Source organism: Alligator mississippiensis, chromosome 1 (genome assembly GCF_030867095.1).
Source record: "Alligator mississippiensis isolate rAllMis1 chromosome 1, rAllMis1, whole genome shotgun sequence".
NCBI classification, from domain to species: domain Eukaryota; kingdom Metazoa; phylum Chordata; order Crocodylia; family Alligatoridae; genus Alligator; species Alligator mississippiensis.
The window spans coordinates 213,367,411-213,390,601 of record NC_081824.1 but is presented as its reverse complement, the minus strand read 5'-3'; the positions used below and the strand labels follow the sequence as shown (position 1 = coordinate 213,390,601).

Here is a 23,191-nt window from a genome sequence, read left to right as displayed (position 1 = left end):
CTAATGTTACAAAAGAGAGACATACATTGATACGGATGAAGAATTAGTCATGCAAAATATACAAAACATCATTATTTTAATTACCAGAAGAATCAAGGTCATTTTCTAGGTTAGTAAGTTCATCGCCACCTTCTGTAACAGAGCATTCAGGAACTTCCTCATTAGTATCTATTTCAATATTATCATCCTCATCCTCATCTGTAGGAACATGTAGTATTAAGGTTAGTACCTGCTTTGTACATGCACCACACCAGTAAAACATTAGTGTTTTAGTGGCACTTAAGTGCAGCTTCAACACAAAATGCAGTCACGTCCTCAGCACCTAATGAAGTTTCAGTTTTTTCACAACATTTAGATTTTTAAACTGATGTAATTCAGAACACACAGACAGTTTGCCAAAGCAGAGCCGATGGGTGCACAATCATGGCAGAATTTAGCCTCAGGGAAAATATTCAACTTCACAGATCATCTGACCAACGCTGAAAAACACAGGAGGTTTTCCTTTCAAACCTCTGCATTTTAACAGGCTGTCTGTGAATCACCTTCCCCTTACAACAATTCTTGGATGATATAAAATACATTATTTGTCATAACCATGTACACATATAGAAAATTCTATTGCTCTGTCACAGCACCAGTTTGAATAGTGAGGATTGCTTGCAAGGTATGGAGACTTTTAATAAATAAAATAATCTTCACTGTACTTTGCACTTCTTTAGGACTTTCCACTGAGCATGTCAAAGCAGCTTACAACCATGACCTATGCATTAACCCCGTAACAACCCTTTGAAGTAGGTGAATATTATCATTCACGTTTTGCATGTTGGCTAAACCAAAGCATAGGAAGGCAGGGTAACTTGAGGAAGATCAAGTGAGAAGTGCTACTGTGGAGAATAGAATCCAGGAATCCTCACTTCCTTGATGCTACTAAGAGATTGACTTTTATTAGTAAATATTTAGGATTGTGAATCCAAAAAAGCTGACAAAGCCAGTAGGGAAATACATAGCGCCCAAGCGAGGGACTAATGATAGAAGGAAGGGGGTGAGGAGGCAAACACAACTACATTACAGGAGATACAATGTTAGCCAACTAAACCTGGGGATAGAGGAGAACAGAATAGATCAGGGCTTGAACCCACCACCATTACCACCTAGGGTAGCACTCTTACCACCAGACTACTGGGGAAGGGTAGGCATACTTTACAAAACAGTAAGCTTGTTAGAGCTAGTTAACTCCAAAATGCTTGGTCACATTTTATTTAATTCTTTCTAGTTTCTATCATTTCAAGGAAAGACTTTTACTGCTCATGTACTGCTATGTGAGAAAATGACCAAGGGCTGGTAAGAGAACAAGATGGGAAGAAATGGAGCAGTGGAATAAATATTATTTAAAATATTGGAATTTGGATTGGTACATTTTGGTAATAAGAAGCAGGACCTAACCCATAGCACCCAAAACCTTGCCCCTGAGTACCCAAAGATTGGGAAGTTTGGGTTTGGATCTGTGCCGTAAATCTGATGCGGCTCTGGAGGGGACTTCTGAAGTTTGGGGAAATTTGACCCTCAGTAGTGGTAGCAGTTTATTTATCGCTTTTTCTAATGTGATACAGTAGAATTAACAATAACGTTATATGTCATATAATAATAAAAGTACATATGTGGTTATTGTGGTTATCAGTGAAAGCATACAATACAATGACAGTCTATCAATTTAAACAAGAATACAATCGAACATAATACAACAGGACGATACATAAAAATAAATAAAACGAAGTAATATGTCAGAATAAAAAAATTAAAAAACAGAGACCTCTATTGGATTTGGCACATTCTTTGTGCAAGTAGTGTAAATACATCTACACAATATAGGACAGGCTGTAAGTTGTTAGCAAGGAGCCAATTCTTTTTTTCATTATTAGTTCATTACTTATCATTTTCCACTACTGGAGATACCCATTCCCCTCATTTTGTGACAAGACTACAAATAGTGATTTAGGCCGCCTATCTCATTCTTCCCACAGGAACATAACCGTCCAAGTATGGGGTCTGACAGCCCCTTCCCATGATGACTGCTGAACTCATTAGAATGAACCACAATCTCATAATAACCTCTTGTTGTGTTTTGGTTTTGTACTTCAGACAGATGGGTTTCTAGGCCAAAAGAGTTCTTTGTTAATTTAAAAAAAGGGAAATCGGAGAACATCTCACTGCCTGCGTATCTTTCTGCATGCTGGTGTCTTGAATTCTTAAATTGATAACTTGTTTTAAATATGGGTATAACTTGTTGGGTTGTATTGTTGGTGTTTTAAATATGGGTATAATTTGTATGGGTATAACAAATAACTTGTTTTAAACTGTCAGCAGATCTCCCAGGCGTTTGTCTGGTGGAGAGTATACATGTTATTTAGCCATCAAGATAAGGGTTTATTTGGAAGAGAAGAGGCTTCTAATATGACTTCTTAAGGCACTTGACAAGATACAAACTCTAATTTTTATCCAATAATTTAGAGTTCTTAATTGAGCTACAGTGTAGCTCTCATGAGTACCCGCTGTCATAGAGTTTGGTAGAGATAAAAGCTACCTTAAAAAATAAATAGGTTTTTTTTTCTGTTTTGGAATGAACTACAAGGTCAGCACTACACAGTTCCCCTCCATACAATAAAACAAACTTTACCTTAGATCTACAGACCTTTAGTGCTACCAGTATCACCCTTCAACGATCTTACTGTAAAAGGCTCAAACTCCAACCAAGGCTTGTTTTGCTTTAATGTTTACATTTTCAACATGTTTATTCCAGTTTAGATTTTTATTAAAGGTATTTAAATGAGGCATTTTATTGGGGTATTTAAATGAGGACACCACCTCCAATTTATTTTTCTGTAGAAATCTTGTTTCTTCCTTTTGTTTCTAAAAAACAATACCTTGAATTTAGCAGTTTTGAGTGTCTATTCATGTGCTCGGGGGGAACACAGACACGGGAAGGGGAGCCGCTTCAATTAGAACGACTCATAGAGCCGTTCTAATTAAAGTGCCAAGAGCACCTCAGTATCAGCGTCCTCATGCTTCTAAATGGCGGCAGGGGCACTTTATCTAAAGCTCACTGAACAAACTTTAGATAAAGCGCCCCCACTGCCATTTTGAAGCATGGGGATACTGATACATGGGATGCAGAGGCTGGTTGGAGCATGGTAATTACCACACACGAACAGAATTGATTAACTGAGTCTGCTCCAACATGCTGTAATTTCAACGTTGATTTTCAAGGTATGTGAGACACAGCATATTGTTGAAAAGCATCTAACAACTTCTGCAGGCCTATCTGGGATTCTGACACTAACAGTGCATCCTCTGCATAAAACAAGAGAAGGATAGAATCCTTCAATATTGTGGGTGTGTGGAATTGATGCCCTGTTAGCATTTATGTTAGATCATTTAGGAATAGGTTAAAAAGTAGCAGAGCAAGAAGACTTCCTTGCTGTATCTCTATCTTAGTTTAGAAACTACTGGAGAAGACACCACCAATCCCATAAAACACCCTAGATGTATTTGAATAGTAAGTAATGATCAACTGTGGGAGAGCTTTATGACTGATGTTCCTGCCAGTTTATTCCATAATTTTAGTTGGCCTATGCAGTCAAAAGCTCACTTTAGATCTATGAAGGGCATGTATAAATTATTTTGTTTTTTTCATATATTTTGATGCCAGATAATACAGCACTAAGCATTGGTCCATACAAGAATAGCCTTCTCTGAAACCAGACTGCTTTTCTCCCAGAACACTATTTTTAGAGATCCACATTTGTAGATAAGTGTGCAAGTGTTTCAAATATTTTGACTGGAATACTCATGAGACTAATGGGACAATATGCTGCAGGATAGGACCTCTCATTATTTTTTTTAAATATTGGGACTATTATATTTTCATTCTAATACTTAGGATAAATGCCTTGTAAATTTATTATGTTAAACTTTTTGACAAAATTGGAGACCAATCAATACATTCCTTGAAAATTTGTGGAGAGAAGAAAATAAGGGGGGGGGGGGGGGAGGGAGGGAAGGAAGGCTTTCCATGACTCAGGAAGGATATATGCATGATCTGGCGTAAGTTTCCGAGGCAAGGTAATGACTGCTTGTGATTTAACAGATAACATTTCCTTCAGGAAACAGTTATCACTTCCCTCACAAGCTGAGAGTAAGTGACCCTCAATATGAATTTTGCAACTCAGGTCTGCTCTACCAGCAACAGAACTAGTGAAGATTTCCATGAAGGTACCCAGACTACAGCTGCTTATTTCTCCTACCTACGCATCTGCAAAATCACTACAATTTCTACTCTTTAGGTCACCCTGTTTATTTTTATCAGTCCTTTTCCTTCTAACCCACCTGGGCTCGTATTTTCTTTTTAGATCGGTGGTTTTCAACCTGTGGTCTGTGGAACCCTGGGGGATCTGCAGACTATGTCTAAGGGGTCTGCGAAAAATCACTATGATCAATCAAAAATATGTGAATACCCATGCTTACAATTTAAAGGGGTGTGCACCTCTGTTCGAAATTTCCAAAGTGGTCTGCACCTCCATTAAAAATTTGTTAGGGACCCGCAAATGAAAAAAGGTTCAAAACCACTGCTTTAGCTAATCAATACATTCAATAATGATGCGCTTAGTGGAGGTTTGCTGATAAAAAGTGTGGTTCCTGCAGTGATGGAGTGGAGCAAAGCATTCTGGAATACATTAGCATGTCTACCTGAGGCATTAAGCTATTTCAGTATTTTATCCAATGACTGTTTAATGCAAAATGCATAAATGGCCCTTGGAAAAGGGCTCAGAACCTAAGTCTCTGCTCCCAGATGAATGCTCTAATTGGTAGGCTACACCTATGCTCCCCTTTCACTCCCTCTCTTCTGTTCCACTTTATGTGGATTTTTTTTTTTTTTTGCAGTGGCACAACTTCAACAGAAAGGTGCCCTCAACTCAGCGTAGTTTATAAAGCATATAGCCTAGCTCAGGAGTGAACAACATAGATCAGTAGAAGGTATACAGCCTAATTCTTTATTAAACAACTTTATTAAATGAGAAAGGATTTGAAAAGAAAAGTGGCAAGTACTCTGTCCTCAGTTCATGGCAATTGGTTAACCTGTACATGAGCCTCAGTGCACAGTCCAGTCTCCTGCTTGTAAACATGCATCTCACCAGAGCAGATCCCACTAGTGGCAGCCCTCTGTTGGAGAGTGCCTCTTACAAGTGGCCCTCAACATGGTTTCAGCTGTGTAGCTGTATAAGTGGTTAGGGCACTTTCTTGCAAGGTGCATGATGTAGATTTTAATTCCCTCTGCTTGAGGAAGGCATTGAAGTTAGGTCTCCCCCAACCTGGCTGAACAATTTAGCCACTGAGCTACTGTGTAAGGGGAAGCCCTCCCTCTCACCTCACCCCACAACTACACACCCTCACCCACACTTTTGAATCAAAGTGGCTGAAGCTTCTGTGTTCTGTGTGGAGCTCAATGCTGTAGATGTGTGTAAGGATGCTATGAGAAAACCTATTAATCAGGATCCTCAGAAGACCCAGGCAGAGGAATATCTACTTTGAGGATCCTAATTAAGCTGATGCTTGAGACAGGGGCTGAATTGTTCAGCCTTGACAAAATGGCAGCTAATATAGATCTGGGCAGAACCAGAATTTTTTTGACCAGTAAAGTTCCCTGGGTACCTACTCAGAAATGCCTATGGGTCCAGTGCACGGGTTTTGAGGATTGCATGTTTGGATTGAAGTGACTAAATTTTACCAAAAGTCCCACTTCAGGTGCCCAAGTCTGGGTAAGCAATACTGTTTATTTCATCCTCAGGTAAATAAGTGGACGAAAGGAGAGACAGTAAGTTATACCAAAAACAATATTATTGGTAATGACCTTAATGCGGCTGGAGTTATACAGTTTTATATAGTTCTTTACACATATACATTATACAGTTTCTGCCCCCATTTAAGGTTGGATATGTGGGTCTACACTCTGGTCTCAAATTATTTTTGAGTCACCAATGAGGCATGTGAATGAAACCAAAGGGAATGTCCAAAGCAGCAGGAAGTGCTGACAGACAATGAGAAGATGAGCTGAGAATGGACTGAGAACTAAAAAGATATTTGAAAGATTTTAAAGTGACAGCAGAAATAGAATAGAATGTGCCACTGTCTTGAAGCAGGAGGAGATTGCTGTACGTTGCAGTGCTTCCTCAAAGACTGCCTCTTCTTTTTCTCAACAGTGCTTTCAAGATGAGTCTCAAGTCCCCTGTCATATCTCCTTTGAAATTCTGTAGCACTAAATACAAAGTATCCTATAATGCAACTTGGAAATTAAAGTGGCAGACTGCAAGGTATCTGAGTTGGAAAACAGTAAGGAGCGATCTTTAGAAAGGTACTGGGATGGCACAGAACTAAAAAGGTTGTTGAGTGAAGAGGAAGAACAAAACAGAGAGTATATACTGGAGGAGAGAAGCCACATCTGTTTTTCCCTATACAGTAAACATGCGCTAGACCTAGCCTGGTATGTAATTTGAGGAGCTCCCTATCAAGTCACCAAGAATACCAGCATTCAGCAAGTCAGTCATTCAGCAAACTATCCAAAGATTCAAACAATCAAAAGTAGAAAGAAAAATAATTTATTTGATGGTATTTAGAGTTTGGGATACTACGTGAATGCTTGTATTGCCTTAAATGACCTGCTTTTTCTTTATGTGTAAGACATACATGCCAGATACTGTTTAAATCAAGGGCAGCTACTTTTGATACTAAAGGAACAAAAATGTTGAATTCATGAGACATTTCCACCTCTAATCACGGTACTTCATTACCTGCAAAGTCCCCTGATGACTTGACCCAACATAGTTTTGTTGAAAGTCAGTAAACTTGAGAGGAGAATGTGATTATCATGACACTGATACTCTGAAAAGTTTACTTTAATAAAAGGCTAATATTAAATAATCCCAAAGGGCTTCAAATATTGCTTAAAACTGCTGGCATTTTTAAAAAACCTTCTTCAGGTTTTGCAAGTCCCATGTTTTTCTCATGTAATAATAATGGAAGTATGGGGAGTATGTTACAAGATTTTGCAATTATACCTGATAAAAGTAACAATGGGATAAAGAGATAACAGTTATCTTTTATGAAAAGAACAAATTAGTGGCATGAAAAGTTTGAGGCACTTGGTGTAAAATGAAGGTGCATACTTAATGAAATAAAAAAAATAAAGATCTGTGGACATGATTCCTTTTAAAATACATGGAAGTGGACCCTAGAAACAGACTGAACCTTAATCAACTTTTGAACAGAGCAAGCACAAACAGCATTTAGGGAGTAATGCCATAGTGGGTGCATCCACACATGCAGGCATGTGCGTTTGTAGCAGCACAAATATGAGCTGGGGATTTATGCCTCAGTGTGTGTGTCCAGACATGCACTTTGGTGTGGGGCAAGTTGTGCCACCTGGGGAAAAATGAACCTGCCTAGCTCCTCCCAGATCTGCAACCAGAGTGAGCTAGAGCTTGGGGACAGCATCTGTGGGGCCAGAACCAGAGCCCGGGGCCAAAACCTGCCCTGGCGAGCAGCTCAGGGCTACCTGCTCTCTAGCATTTCTGAGGCCCAGCTACTTGGTATCTGGGGACACTACCCCTTGTGCCAACTGGACTGCTGAAGCAGCCCAAACCTGGAGTGGTCCCTGCACCCTCTACCCACTGCAGCAGCCTGGCAGCGGGGTCTGCTGCCTGGCTGTGACCTGCCACCACCTATGATAGCATCCATCACCTTGGATCTGCAGCCCCAGGGCTGTGTGCCTACCAGACCCGGATGGGGGCTCCCGCTCTGCCACCTGGGCAGCTGTCACCAGAAGATGTGCTCCTCATGGTGGCCCGCTTTGAACTGTCAAAGCGTGTCCTCTTGGCTCCAACTGGCCAAGATGTCACCCACCTCATCTTCTCTCCAGCTGGGTCCCCAGTGCTGGCCCTGGATAGGCTCCTCTGCACAGGTCTTGCCACCTGTCTCACCAGCAAAGATCCTGTAATCCCTGTTTATGAATTGCAAATACTCTGATAAGATCAGTTGGGCAATGTTTTATTGATATATTTATAAATGTAAAGCAATTTAGAGGGGGAGGGTTGTGGCAGTTTGTGGGTGGGTGTAGGGCTTGTGGGGGTGAGGTTGGTGGGGGTATAGGACTTATGCGGGGGTTTTGGGTTTCTGGCTGGGTATGCGGATGAGGTGTTTGTGGGGGTGGCTTGGGGATGTGGGTGTTGTGGATGGATTGTGGGGTGGGGGCACTGCTCAGGAGGGTTGAGTTCCCTACCTTCCCACAGGGTGAAGCCTACCCACACAGTACATGGACTGCCCTCCTCCGCAGGACCCACAGCCCTACCCCACAGGGCATATGCCCCGCTTGCCCAGCAAATATGTGCCCCCAACGGGCCCACATGCCCCCCTGTAGGGCTCTCATGCACTGCAGCCCCCCTGCAGGGCCCAGAGCTCGTCCCTGGAGCAGCAGCGGCTGTGGGGCACTCAGGGCCTGCTGCAGCCAGAGTCTCCAGTGGTACGGCATGGCCCTGACCACCTCAAGAGGCGGCGCTGCCTGTGCTGCTCATCGCGGGACTGGCCTGGCTTAGTGCAATGTGGCACGGGGCTGTGCAGCTTCAGGCAGCTCTGGGGCTGCTCGAGCTGTCACCCAGAGCCCGGGCCGGCTTGCAGGGACAACATGTCACACCAAGAGTAGCAGCAGCAGCCATGTGGCTGCTAAGAGCTTCCTGGCACAGCCCTCCCACGTGGGCTGGGGTAGCATGGCTTGGCTCTGGCTGCCTAGCACCCAGTGCTGCCTGTGCCACATGATGTGGGCCTGGCCCAGCTCAGCACGGTGCCATGCACCTTTAGGCAGCTCTGGGTTGCTCAGGCTGTCACCCAGGGCCCTGCACCGCTTGAGGGGGCCACCTGTCATGCCGGGCTGGGTCCTGCATGTTTGGAACCAGCCTGACCCGACAGCACATGGGGTCTGTGCACACAGGACCTAGCCTGGTGCAACAGGCGGTCCCCATGAGTGTTGCGGAGCCCTGAGTGACAGACCGAGTGGCCTGGAGCTGCCCGAAGGCACACAGTGCTGTGTTGTACCAAGCCAAGCCTGCATGATATGGCACAGGCAGTGCTGGGTGCCAGGTGGCTGGGGCCAAGCTGTGCTGCCCTGCACCATGCTGGGGGGGCTATGCCAGAATGCCCTGAACACACTAATAGCCACTACTGCTGCAGGTGAGCTGTGGGCTGTGTTGGGGGGCTGTGGGCCCTGCACAGGGACTGTGGGCCCTGTGGGGGGTGGCTAGGGGACCCACCCCTCCCAAGCTGCCCCATACCCACGGTCCCCCGCACCCTCACATCTCCCCCCACACTTACCTGTAATGGAACCAGGGGCCAGGTCATTGCAGCCTGCACTGTTCCTTTCCCCACACCTGCTGTAGCATGCTGCAGCATCTGGGCAAGGGGCAGGCACAGAGACACTCTGGTCAGCTACCAGAGCATCTCTTTGGAGGACCTGGGCCTCCAGTTGCCTCAGGGCATGGTCCTGGTCTGTGCCTTGTCCTGCTTTTTTTCTGTGGGCTGTTTTTTGATACCTGAATATCTAGGTATCAAATTTTGAGCCCACACTGGTAGGTTTTTTTTGTTCCCAGCCTGCCTGTTGTCACATCTCAAACTGCTTTGAAACGCAGCAAGAGGCATGTCTGGGCTCATCTGGATGTGCCCAATGTGTACAGTTTTAAAACAGCATTGAAGAGAAAGCAAAATACAAAAAGTAAGAACTGCAGCATAGGGCCTTTTGGAAGAATATGGGAAATGTCAGGATAAGATAATGAAAGAAAAGAACTAAATAGGAAAATGGAAATTGGTCGAATATATTAAATATCTTTTTTCAAATATTAAAAACATTAACTCCAACTTATTTCTGGCACCCGTTGAGAAATATAGCTGATTAAAAAATAAGAAATAAGGATATCCAAGAACTAACAAGGGTAAGCCAGTGTCATGAGTTAGGTATGAAGAAACAGACATTGATAGACTGAACATAATAAAACAGTCTAAGTCACTGACATTTGGTACTCTGATTGTCAAGCCTCAACAGAAAATTCTAGGTCTCTGGACTATGAATTATCCTCTCACTTCCAAAGGAGGTTCCTCATCTACCTAAGGAACCTGTACCAATTAAAATCAGTTTCAAACCTGACTGAATTGAATTGGTGCAACCCTGTTGTGGGGACACTTCTTTTGATCTCAGGGGCTAAGTACAGATAGTCAAAAAGCTTGAGGCTGAATTGATTGAATCTTCACAGGTTAGCTTAAACTGTGTAGGTCAAGGGTGGTCAATTATTTGGGCCTGCAGGCCACATAAGCAGTTTTAGGGAACTGTCACAGACTGGTTAGCAACCTCCCCTCAACTGCAACAGCCCGGAGTCCACACACCCTGCAGCTCCTCACCGCCACCACTGCCCAGTGGCAAGTAAGCACACAGCCCCGGCCCTCTCTGCACCTGCTCCACCTTGCCCCAGCCAGAGTAGACAAGCTCCAGACTAGCTGGGACTCATGGGCACAGCCCCAATCCTGACCCATCCTATGCCTGCTCCAGACCAGCCTGTCCATGATGAGCAGCGGTGGTAGAATCTGCTGCTGGGCACAGGAGAAAAGTGGCTGCCTCCCCCTTGCTGTTGCAGCCCCTTTTGCTGCAGCTGCCAGGAGCCTGTGCCCTGGCTGCCCTGAGGCTCTTCTTTACTGCCACCACTGCCCCACTGGGTGGCCCAGAGGCAGTGCTGGTGGCAGTGGTGATGGCAGCAGAGAGAAACTTCAGGGCAGTCTGGAAGTGGGCTTGCAGGTGGCTGCAGCAAGAAAGGCCCAGCAGCAGTGAGAGGGAAGCAGCTGATTTGCCTCCGCACCCAGCAACAGCTACCGCTGCTCATTGTGGGTGGGCAGGGTCTGGACTGTGCATGTGGGTCCCAGCTAGTCCGGAGCCTGTTCACTCCAGTCAGGGCGGGTCCAAAGTGGGCATGGAGATGGGATGAGCCAGACCAGGCCAGGGCCAGGGCCAAGGCCAAGGCTCTGTGTGTGGGTCCCCTCCAGTGCCCATGGGGCCAGGACTGGAGTCTAATCACAGACTTACCTCACCCTTGCTGTGGGCCCAGGGGCAGCAGGATGTGCTACAGGGTGGACGGTGCCTGGGCCAGGTGGGACTGAGGGACCCAGAGGGACCCAGCATGGGCTGTACAAAGTCCCTCCATGGGCTGGATCTGGCCCGAGGGCTGTACTTTGCCTACCCTTGGTGTAGATTAAACCAATAAGCAAGTGAACAGACATTCACTTTTGATTCTGGAAATGCAGCAACATGCCTTCAGTGGTTTAGGCCAGAAGCCAGGGGCTGCTAGAGCATACCTCCCATCTCAGCTGGAGCAGACAGCTTGGGCCAAGGCTAGCCCACCCACCCTGTGAGAGGAGGGTTGTGGGGAAGGTGCAAAGCATCCTGAGATGCTGGGGAACTATGAGTTAACTTGAATTTGGAGGGGACCTGGCACAGAAGGTCAGTAAACTGATTTAACCTAAATCAGTTAATTCTGGTACTACATCTATCCAAGTCTATCTTAAATTGGTTTCAGCTATTTTAGAAGTGGTTTATGTGCAATTTCTGTTGCGTTACAGATTTCAACTGGTTTCCGATCACTTATACTAGTTTATGTGTAATTTCTGTCCCTAGCCAGGGTGCCTTATATCTATCTAGTTTAACTTGACTCCTTATTGCCTTCAGCTAAACTGACACAAGATACTCTAAAACTGATTTACGTAAGAGGTTTTCCCAGCAGCATCAGTTTCCAGGAAACTAAACAAAACCAAGTCTGTGTAATTTTCTTGTATAGACAAGCTTTTCTAAGGATTGAACCATACTGCAGAAGGACAAAAGTTTATGTTCTTGCTGCCCCAACTGCACTTGTTCTGTAGACAAGCGAACGTCAATCTTCAGGCTGTCACTGGGACACCACTCAAGCAGTATGCTCAGCTGGATTTTTTTGAAATATCAGGTGTAAAGTTTGCTTTAAGATAGCAGAATGCAATTAGGAGAAGCTGAACACTATAAGAAAAGCAAACTAGATGAATGAAAGGCAGGTAAAAGGTGGAAATACAGCATTTCAGGTACAAAAGAAACACCAGAAGTTAAGAAAAAAAACACAAAGCCAATAGAGGTAATTTTTCAGAAAAGGAGATATTACTGAAAAAAATAACCTGGGCATGGGATGCCATGTCTCACTCATGAACATTTGTCCAAAGTCACTCTTTCAGCAACTGGAAGGGACAGAGCAATTGTGCAGCTCTTGTACTGGATATATTAGTAATATATTGTCAACTGATTCTCTATTTTATACATTTTAAAATGTAACTTACTACATCCTCTAGTCTTAGTTAGTGCTTCCATCTCTCCTTTTTCCAAAACTTTATTTTTTTTTTAAATGCATCTTTTCCTATGCTGCTTGTAAGTTATGTTGTTTGCTGCTTCTGTCCCTCCATGCCCTGATCTCTCTCTGCCTCTCATTCCCTACCTTTCATTATATTCAGTATCACCTTCTCCATATCTTTGGTCTCTAATATTTTGTACATACTGTCACCAAAATTACTGTCAACACCATATCTGTTTTTTCCAACAAATCCCATCAATTATTCCCCCTCTCTCCCTTCTACTCTACCACCTCTCTCTTTGCAGCTGTACCCTCCCAAAACAAGCCATCTTCAATAAGAGAGAGCTATATGGCAGACACCCAATAGTCAGTGAGCAAAGCATTCTTGTAAATCACAGATGTGAATGACAGCTACCTCACTGTTCAGGGATGAAGACAGAACATGATTCCAATTCTGCTGCCCCTGAGTTACCAGGAAGAAAGTATTTGAACTTTTATCATAATGTTGTCCCAGGACCTTACTCAATGCTTCCGTTTATCAGTCTCCTAGCAGTAGCCATCAAACAAATCTGAAACCCCAACTGTAAACCTCTCTGGCTCTTCACAGGGAAAAGAAATATTGTCTCTCTCTTTTTCTAATCACCTAACCTCCCTGAAGTCCATATTTTGCAAAGGTTGATGACTTTTATACACAAGGAAAGCTTCTACTTGTCAAAGGTATGTAGATTTTTCAGGCTATGGTTAAATAAAGACTTTTAAATGAGGATGTAGTGCCAATGTCCAATCACAAATTTCTCAATGAGTAAGCAGAAATATTGAAAGAGATTAGAGTTTCACTGACAAAAATGAGCAAGAAAGTAATCTACAAAATGGACACTCAAGAAATAAAGTACTTTTTTTAAAAGTATATGAATAAAGAGAAAAGAAATCATTAAATGTGTTGTAAGACTTTTTTCTTAAAGCTGAGATGGAGTGAGATAGAAGCTAATTAAACATGTAGTAAGAAAAGATCTATAGAAATGGTAGAAAAGTATTATAAGTTTGACTTCAGGTATTGTATAGGAAATCCATTACTACAAACAAAAACCAAACATGTGCAAACATAACAGAACTCAGAGTAGTACTCAGAATGTAGTCACAAGATCTAGCCTATTAAATCTGGAATTTTGAGGAAATAGAGAATTCAAAGAAAAAGCAATGGAGACAAATGTGTGTGGGCACATGAACAAGTTAGTGTGAGAGATAATCAGCTACTCTGCACTAAGTGCTTGGGTGCATGTTCTTTCTCTGTAGTAAATACAAGGTATCTCGCTTCACTTTCAGGGTGATGAGGAACAATGGTAATAAGCTGGTAGAAAATAGGTTTAGGTTAGAGATCAGGAGGCAATATTTTACAGTTAAGGTGGCCAGAATCTGGAACCAACTTCCTTGGGAAGTGGTCCTCGCCCCTACCTTGGGTAAATTAAAAAAGAGGTTAGATGATCACCTGTCTGGGGTCTTGTGAACCCAGCATTCATTCCTGCCTGTGGCAGGGGGTCAGGCTAGATGATCTGTTTAGGTCCCTCCTGACCTAGCTACTATGAAACTATGAAACTATGAAGGGTTAAATGACCATGCTCTTACTGGGTGCATCTACACATATCATTAAGGTAACATGATAAAATCTGGTGCACCAGAGTTTATCACAGCACTTTAATGGCATGTGTAGATGCTTAAACTGCTGTGGTCCAGGGTGCACATGCATACGGGACTGTAGCAATTTGAGCTGGGGCAGAGCAGCCCTGGGCTGGCAGAGGACCTGAGGGGTCAGCCCCAGGCTCCGGGAGGTGATGTTGGGTGGCGGAGGGGCTGGCTGGGGCATGAGAGTGCTCCAAGTTGCAGAACCCTGTGGCTAGGCAGCAGAAAGGGGTCTGCCTGGGTTGACCAGGTGCAATGTACGCCCAGGTCAGCATTTACACATGCATTTAGGCGCAGTTATTTTTGCTGTCCCTGATAATGAAAATTAGTGGTGAAAATTAGTTTGCTGCAATCTAACAGCATTGCATGTACAGACTGTGATGCTGTACACCACAGCAAATCTGTCTAATGTGCAGTTAAGCACACGTGTAGATGTGCTCACTGTGGGATAAGAATGCACACACAGCCAGTTACTGTGGAATGGCTGAAACTGTAAGTTCTCACCCTATCTTACCTCAAGCTAACTTGTTTGTGCACCCATATCTATTCTGTTATTTACTTGGATCTAAAAAAATATTATCTTACTTTCACAAAACTGTTCCAATATAGAAGGAGCTTTGTGACTATAGAACTGGTTTGGAAATCTACAACAATTTATCAATAGTGAAATGCAAGAATGAGGAGGAGGTTGAATATGTGCTATAAGTAAAAGAAGGAAGGGTTTTTTTTGAGAGAATGAAGATGAAAGAAAGTAAGACAATTTGCACAAAGACAGAACAAGAGTAAGGGTAAATTAGAGTGCATAGACAACGAAACATAAAAGTACAACAAAAATGCAACTAACTTGGACAGACGACTATAAGGAAATCAATGTAGAGAATATAACATTATGGTTATATCCCAACCTCATTAAAACAGAAAATAAGCTAGCTAGTCAGACAGGCCAAAATACTGTAGGCAATGAATAGGAGATGTTATGGTGTTATAAACTGTGTATACCAAGTTCTGACTCCCTTATTCATGTTGAGTAATGCCACTGCAATTAGTCACACTGGAATCTGTGGGAGCACACATGCAGTGAGTTAATACTCAACAGGAGTTAAAAGGCACAGGATCTTGCTTTAAAATTCTATGCAAATGATGGAAAACAATAGAATGCAAGAGCAGACACAGTGCAGAATAAACAGAGAATAAAAACAGATATGAGATTTCCCCCAGAAGAAACCCTTTTATCCTGGGATACTACAGATATATAAGCCTACTGTCCCACTTAAAGTATCTCTGAAGTATCTGAAATAACATTTTTTCCTGGGACAATCATAGCTAAATAAAGTTAATTACCATTCATTCTAGGGAAAAGCTACATTTAGATCAATCAGAACAGCCTCAAATGTCATGTGTTTTTATCTAGAGGTATCAAGTATTATGGAGATTATGACAAAATAGAAGATGATTTAAGAAGTTTGAAAAAAATAATTATTCAGAACATTTAAAAAAACTTGGAGTAAAATTCTAGTCCCACTGAAGTCAGTGGAGCAGAATTTCATCCTAGTTTTTTACTGAGAGTGAATAAAGAAGGATACAAACAGACAATACATTTGTCCCAGGAGAAACTGGGACAAGGCATAATCATACGTTTTTGTCTGCTGTCCTGGGACAAACCCTAAGTACTAACAGTTTGTCCTGGGACATCACAAAGTGCATCTGAATGGTTGTCCCAGGACTGCATTATTGAATCAATGGCAGAAAGGCGGCACTCACTTCCAGCTGCTCACTAAATGTTGTTTGGAAGGGTGATGTGTATGCATGCCAGTCCTGGCACTTTTATGTTCCAGGACAAACACAGACACAACTCGTTCCAGGACAAACGTGATGTCTGTTCCTAGCTCTACTGGGATTCAGAATGTTCTGATGAGAATAAAGCAGAGGAGTAACTGGCAGTGCTGTACCCTGGGTGGCAGTGGTGCATGGAGCAACATCTGTAATTGTCCTGCTGGTAGGGCAGCAGGGGCTGGGCCAGCAGTGTGCTGGCTGCTATTTTTTGCCCTCCTACTCCACCCATCCTAGTCAACACCCAAGGTTGGTGTCCTGGTAACTCCTGCTCAATTATGGTACTGGAATAAAAGAACACAAATACTATGGGACTATTTATGCTGACATCAAATTCAAAATAATCTTTGAGGGAGCTTATACACAATGGAAGAGTTTGCCTATATTGGGAATTTTAAACACAAAGGGCACCTATACATGTGCTCCGGGATGGTGGTGGTGGTGGAGGGGTGGCACTTTAAACAAAGTGGCTCTTGGGAGTTGCTTTAATTAAAATGCCCACAGCATCTCGTGTATTCACCATCCCATGTTTCAAAATGGTGGTGGGGGTGCTTTAACTAAAGCTCCTTCAATGCCAATTTGAAACACGGAGATACTGAATACATGAAACACTGCAGCATGCTGACGTGTTCTGATTAGAATGTTCCAGGAGACTCGATTAATCGAATCGGCTTCAATGCATTCTGATTAGAATGCATTGGAGCACGTGGAAAAGTGCCTAACGAGCCATTTCACACCAACTGATATTAGGGTCCAATGTGGTTAGAATGTAGGTGAAAGAGAAAATACTGTAATTTGAAACCAACTGGGCATCCAGACCGTCTTCAATACAAGGTCTCTCTTCACACTTAAAGGGGAAAGAGAAATTGCAGCAGGAGAAGCAACTGGAGAATATAGTGGGATAATATCATTGTGGAGCTAATAAAATGAAGCAGGATTAAGAGTGATAAACACTGAAGTAGAATATTGGTTGATATTTACCCTACTTTACCATGTGACTTTTGCTTTCTAGCCAATTGAAACTCAGCATGTAACTTACAGTACTATGCACATGCCATCATTAAACTTGACATACTGGCATGGAAGTAGCACCTGCGTTAATCAGGTCTGAATCTCCCCACAGTGTTTAAAATTAGTGTATGGAACAAGTTAGAAAAAGGAAGCAACTAGCAGTATATATTTCTAAGGGATCTTACTCTTGTATCTTACAGCTAAAATTCCTCCTTTCTATTAAGGCCTTATTTTTCCTGCTTATGGTGAATGCAGAGCTGAACAGCAGCCCCCAACAGGAGGCATCTTGGCATGCTGCATTCACCCGGTGAGCAGGAAAGCTGATGATCAGATCTAACTGGACATTTTCAAATGCTTTCCAGCCATTCCCAGCCTCAGTATTAAATGGAAAAGTGAGTAGGTCTGGAGTGTAAATCAGTTGTAAAATCATCTAAAAAGAATATATTTAAAGATGTACTGAAAACAGAAGAAAACATGTAACAAATGAACCTGCATGTAACATCATAAACATAACACTTAATTTACCAGACTCTTGCACTTACAATTACCAGTTCGTACAAGAAAAATAATTTCTACTTCACGTATGTAAGAGACGCTAAAAGAGCAAGATGCCTATGTTGAAATGTGTTCAGTGCCCATTTGAGCTTGAGTGACACTACATTATTTCTGCTTGTAGCGCTGGCAGGTATATGAATTTTAATGACATTTCAAAGTCCATTTAATAATATTACAGTAATATTACAACTAAAAAATTGTAAAGGCAAGTGGTATGTCAAAACACTGCCATTTAAAATCAAAAGGTTCTTGCTCATACCTCCCAGGTTACAAAGAATAAAAACAATTTAATGCCACAGGACTTCTTTAAAATGTTCCTAAAAATAACTTTACTAATAAGTTTAATTAAAAAGTAAAGTTTCTTAAATCTTTCTCATACACTTTGTTCCACAGGTTACATTCATAATCCTACATTTTTCAAGGACTGCAGTGGACTTTAGCCACACAATTTCCATATGACTAATACTTAATGGAATTCTGAAATTTTAGGGGTAAAGTCAAACCTGAATAACAGGCTAATATGAGCCAACAGTTCTTACCTATATGGTAATATTCCTCCTGTAACATATGGACCAGTCTTTTAGCTGTTTGAATTTAAGTGATATAGCCCTGATTTGGAAAACATATCCATAGCTGGTCTCTTGATATGAGTACCTGATGAACAACAATTACCTACAACAACATTTTGAAGTGTGAATAAAAGTGACACCCAAAAAGGTCTTCTCTGGTTTCTAGGTTGCCATAGGAATAAGATACCAGGTTCCTTAACTCACCTCCAGATGCCTTTGACCTTTCTTTCAACTTTTCTGCAGCCATTTCACTGTAGCTAGGAAGTTCTGACATCTTCACTCCAGATCGAGCTTCTGCTATTAGCTGACGAGCTCTCTCTCTCAGCTGCCGACGTCGCTCTTCATCTTGCTGCTAAGATATATTGAACAGTTGCCAACTCAGTAATTGACAGAAATGCAATTTCATTCTCAATCTGATCATCATGATAGTAACTGGTTTACAGCATGGTGCTTGGCCCACATTATAAATAGGATGCTCTATATCAGTTGGGTGTCACATCACAATTTTTAAAGACATCCATGAATCAGATTTTTATAACATTTCCAAAATTATTATCATGTTAAAATTGTTATGATTCACAATTTCAGCCACCTGTGCCACTTTTTTCCTCAGTTATGCTCTGTAAAATATTCTGATACAAAACAAATCTCAGGAACTTTTGTCTCAAAGCAACAGCTACAAAAGTTTTATTATGGCTATAAAATGACCTTATTAAACAGAATTATTAGTGAAACAGTCTATGATAGTATGCGCAGCAGGAGCCAGATGGCTCTCAGATACATCATTACCTGAACTGACTTCAAGAGTGTTAAAGCAATGCAAATCTCAGGTAAGAGAATTCTGGCCTCCCACTTCAACTACTGTATCTTTATTACAGAAACTGCAGCTGGAACAATAGATTTTAGGTACAAAAGAACTTCCTCTGCTTTAAAATGCTGATGTTAAATACAGTAATCAGAAATATCTCACAACAGGTAACATATGCAAAGGTAGCACATTCAAAGTAGCACTGTTCTATTAGACATTTTAAGCCCTTCACTAATGCTATAAAAGATAAACCATGTAACTGATTAAACCATTAGTAATATTTTTCTGCACAGATTTTGAAAAAAGTTTGACACTACAAATTAAAAAAAAATGTAAGCTTAATTTGATCTACTACAATACACAGGAAGGTATAGAAAATTGAATTTATGTTTTAGTTTTAAAAACATTTTTCAAACTTAAGTGAAAACAAAATTATGATAAACATGTTATACTATGGGAACAAGTAAATATAACAAACCCTGGCACTTGGCATGAAGTTAAATTTACTTCAAACTTCCATACATACTGATACAGGGGATAAAACCAAAGTATTTGCAGACGGCCTTAACTAGATGGAATATAACAACTACCTAATTCTGGAAGGTAGTACTTGCAACTCAGTTTTCTTATAATGAATGTCAAACACCATTCCCATTAAACAAGGAACTGGACATTCCACACCTGCAAATGTTTGTAAAAGACTGCTACAAAGTGTTATTTAGTTTAAGCAATCATTAATAAAACAAGCACAAAATACTAATTAGGTATATTTTATCTATTTCCATGTAAATTTTTTGTTTGTAGCTATTTACTCATCATTGTTCTTGGTACAATAGAAAAAATGCAAATGAATGAATCAGAATGCAGCCCTAATGGGACTTTCTGTTTATAACCATTAGCCCAGAGGTGTGCTGTAATTCAATCCTCAAGCAGCAAGATTTAGCCTCATTAACAGCTTGCATGGGCAGGTTACAACTCATAAAACCGTACAGTAAACAAAGCATATGGACACAGCACAATATCTTGAGTCTGATTGACAGAATTCTGGTTCCCTATCAGATTGCCTTGATTTACTTTTCTACTAATGTCCTAACGCTATAAAGACAATTTTGCTTGGGCCCTGTGAGCTCTTCAGCAGGATGGCATATTTGCTTTGTTTGTTTTCTCTACCCTTAACTTCCCAGATAGCACAGAGCAACAGTTCTATCAAAAACTTATTTGTTAAAGTACACACTAGAAAGAAAACTAGAAAGCTTCTGTATCTTCCGTGGACTATATCAATTTAATTTCATTTACAGCCAGCCAACTGACACAGCAACTAATTTTATTTCAACCACTGTATTTGGCAACATTAATTAAATCTGAGTTTACGTGAAGTAAAACTGCTCATATGTTTCAGATTTGTTGCTCCAAACATATATGAATTTATGGTTTTAAATTAAATTAAAACACATTTTTAAGGTAAGGAAGCAATTTAATATAGAACATTCTTATAGCGGAATTAAATCTACTACAGCCAACGACAGATTCAATATCAGGCTCTGTGCACTTTAGGAAAGAAACATCCTACAATAGGGTAGGTTGATTTTTTTTTTTAAAGAAAGAACTCTTATCCCTGAATGATTAGCATAGTCACCAGCATTCTGGGTATCTTAGTGCAAACACTGATGGTTGTTGCTTGTGTTTGTGCTGATTAAGGCAATCAGCATATTTATAGCTTAAACTCAACACATGTATTTGAACTGTTGATTATCAAGCTTTGAGGGATGAAGCGATTGTGAAGAACCACTATGATTTAAAGCACATAGAAGCTATGTATCAAATAATTATAAAAGTTGCAAGGTAAAAAACAATTATATTAAAACTTACAGCTTGATTCCTGCCTAATATCTTTATTAACTCTTCAAAAAAAAAAAAAAGGTGGGGGCTGTGAAAACACTGTATTTTTTTCAAAAACAAAAATAATTTGCCACAAGGAAAAAAAGGGACCTGAAAACTCAGATACAACAATATATGCTAGAAACTCTTCAATACTAAAAAGAAAACTAGGTGAAGCTTTCACTTCTCTGTCATGTATCTGACATGCCAGAGAGACATAAAAGTTTACTCTATTTTCCCCCAATTACTTTGTAATGGTCTAAAAATCTGCCACATGGATGCACAGCAAGTAAAACTTCACCATTTAAGGACAAACTCTTCAAGAATAAGTAATGTAATTCCTTGTTTCCCTCCTATAAAAATGTATTGGTATGCAATTTTTATATTTCACAGTTCACCGACATCTCGGCAAGCTTTCTTCCACTGCTTCAATGGTGCTACTTTTAATTTTATCCTCCTTAGTCCTAGTAATTAAAGTGATCAGCAGTGGCATCCCAACGGCTTTGACACAGCTACAACCCCCTAGCAGACTTCTGCTTTTAAGGGGAAAGGGAAGAAAAAGGACTGGAGTTTCATTTCACAGGAACAAGAAAATCAAGCTTCTCCAATCCTCAACTTTATCCAATTGTTCTTTCAGCAGTCTTTGGATCTTAAGAAACAAATAAAAATGGCTGCCATTAGGGGGTCCTTTTTGTACTTGCCGCAAATGTCAGTGACTGACATTGCTTTGGCCAAAAATGATGCCATGGATTTGTGAAGGTGAATTAGAATGTGAGACACTGTCACTGGAGTTGCCGAGATCATTACCCTCCAATGATGTCATTCGACAGCATGAGAAATTAGAGGTGACCAACTTTAAAATATCTAGAATGTTAATGTCATGTGGGGGAGGAATCAGTCCCCACCAATACAGTTCATTCAATCTATATTTTTAACGTTTACGTTCTTTTTCTCATTCTCAAGAAATGCTTCGATAGACCTTTAGTTGTTCTCTGAGTGCTATATGGTCAGGCATAATAATTGCACAAAAACTGTTTTTGTCTATAAAAACACTATAAACTGCATTTGTTTGATCTTTTTAAAAAAAGATTATTTGCAATGCCCAAAGATCTTTAATGACAGATCTAAAAAGAAAAGAAAAAAGAAAAGAAAAGAACATGATTTTAAAATCAGTTATAGACTTCTTAAACAAAATTAAAATATAACTCTACTGAACCCTGATGGCAATTCACGTAGCTATAAAACTCAAAATTGTCCATGGTATGCCCCGATTACATAGTACAGCTAAGAAAAAGAACTTGACTGCCACCCCTTTCATCATTAGACAGGAAGAACGGCTCTGTTATTAGCCATTCAGAAAGAAAAAGAATTCTGTGCTTGTCCAGAGGCGAGGATTACCAAAATGTACCTATTCACTTGCTACAGAACACAGAATAAAAATAAAAAAATAAAATTACAAGATGTTTAAAGGTTTGGGCAGGCTGGGTTTTTACTGTGACCTTGATCGGCTCTTGTTTGAGTAAATAGGATTTGGGATGAAACATTAAAACTGTTTAGCAGATCTTTTCAAACCATTTCAAACTTTTCTTATGCTGGTTTATAATATAACCAGACATGCTTGTAAATGGCCACACCTGCTCATTTCTCTGGGGATGGCCTGATCTCTGCCTTTTACAACAAAGAAAGGAGGGGGAAAAAATCAGCCTTTCTTGTTGCAAAACAGAGTGGAAAGTCAAAATCTTTCTCAAGTTTGTCCCATCTGGTCAGATTATATCTTTGATCACCCTAGGGATTACATTTATGTTTGGTACTCTGTAGTGAAGTTTCAGAACAGCTCAAAATACACAGGTAATGAGCAAAATATTAATTACTAAACAGGATACACGTAATGGAAATAAAATAGTAGAAGTTTTGGATTTTATTTATTTAGACATGTGACTAAGCAAAATGTGATCACCAAGGAAAACAAACAGGCAAACATTCTGTATGTTGTCTGTTTTTGGAACGGGTAGCTGGAGCCATTTCTATATTCTTCCCAATGAATAATGCAGTTTGAAAATATTTTACACCTATGTATTTTACATATACTGATAACATCACTCTTAAAAACAAAGAAAAAAAACCTCATGGTCTTGACTACAGAATTAAAATTATAGTCAAAGCCTAAAACTAGAGGAGTTATAAACAGTGTAATACCAAATACTGCTCCATTTAGAGAAAGATGAGACATAATGGGAGAGTTTGGCTCTGGTATGGAAACCAATGCTGTGTTTTTTTGAAGAAACACATTTCTAAATTTGACAACAAACAACTGTGTTTTGAAAAACCTTAAATTCCCATGGTACAGTATTTGTAGTAGAAAACATTTGGGCATTGGAAAGATAATCCATTTGATAATTTAATTCCTTGTTTCA

The 23,191-nt window shown here is 40.8% G+C and overlaps 1 protein-coding gene across 15 annotated transcripts in view; it reads right to left on the bottom strand.

The window, feature by feature from the left end:
• EHBP1 (EH domain binding protein 1) overlaps positions 1-23,191 on the bottom strand; it is a 364,380-nt gene that overhangs the window by 49,446 nt on the left and 291,743 nt on the right. For 8 of the 15 annotated variants that reach the window (XM_059719703.1, XM_059719709.1, XM_019500778.2 and 5 more), the window contains 2 exons: positions 18,296-18,443; positions 85-198 (listed from right to left, as the gene is read on the bottom strand). In XM_059719703.1, the coding sequence (XP_059575686.1) occupies positions 85-198; positions 18,296-18,443 (262 nt within the window). The remainder of the gene's footprint in view (positions 1-84; positions 199-18,295; positions 18,444-23,191) is intronic. The other 7 variants (XM_019500786.2, XM_019500785.2, XM_059719740.1 and 4 more) reach the window with 3 other exon arrangements.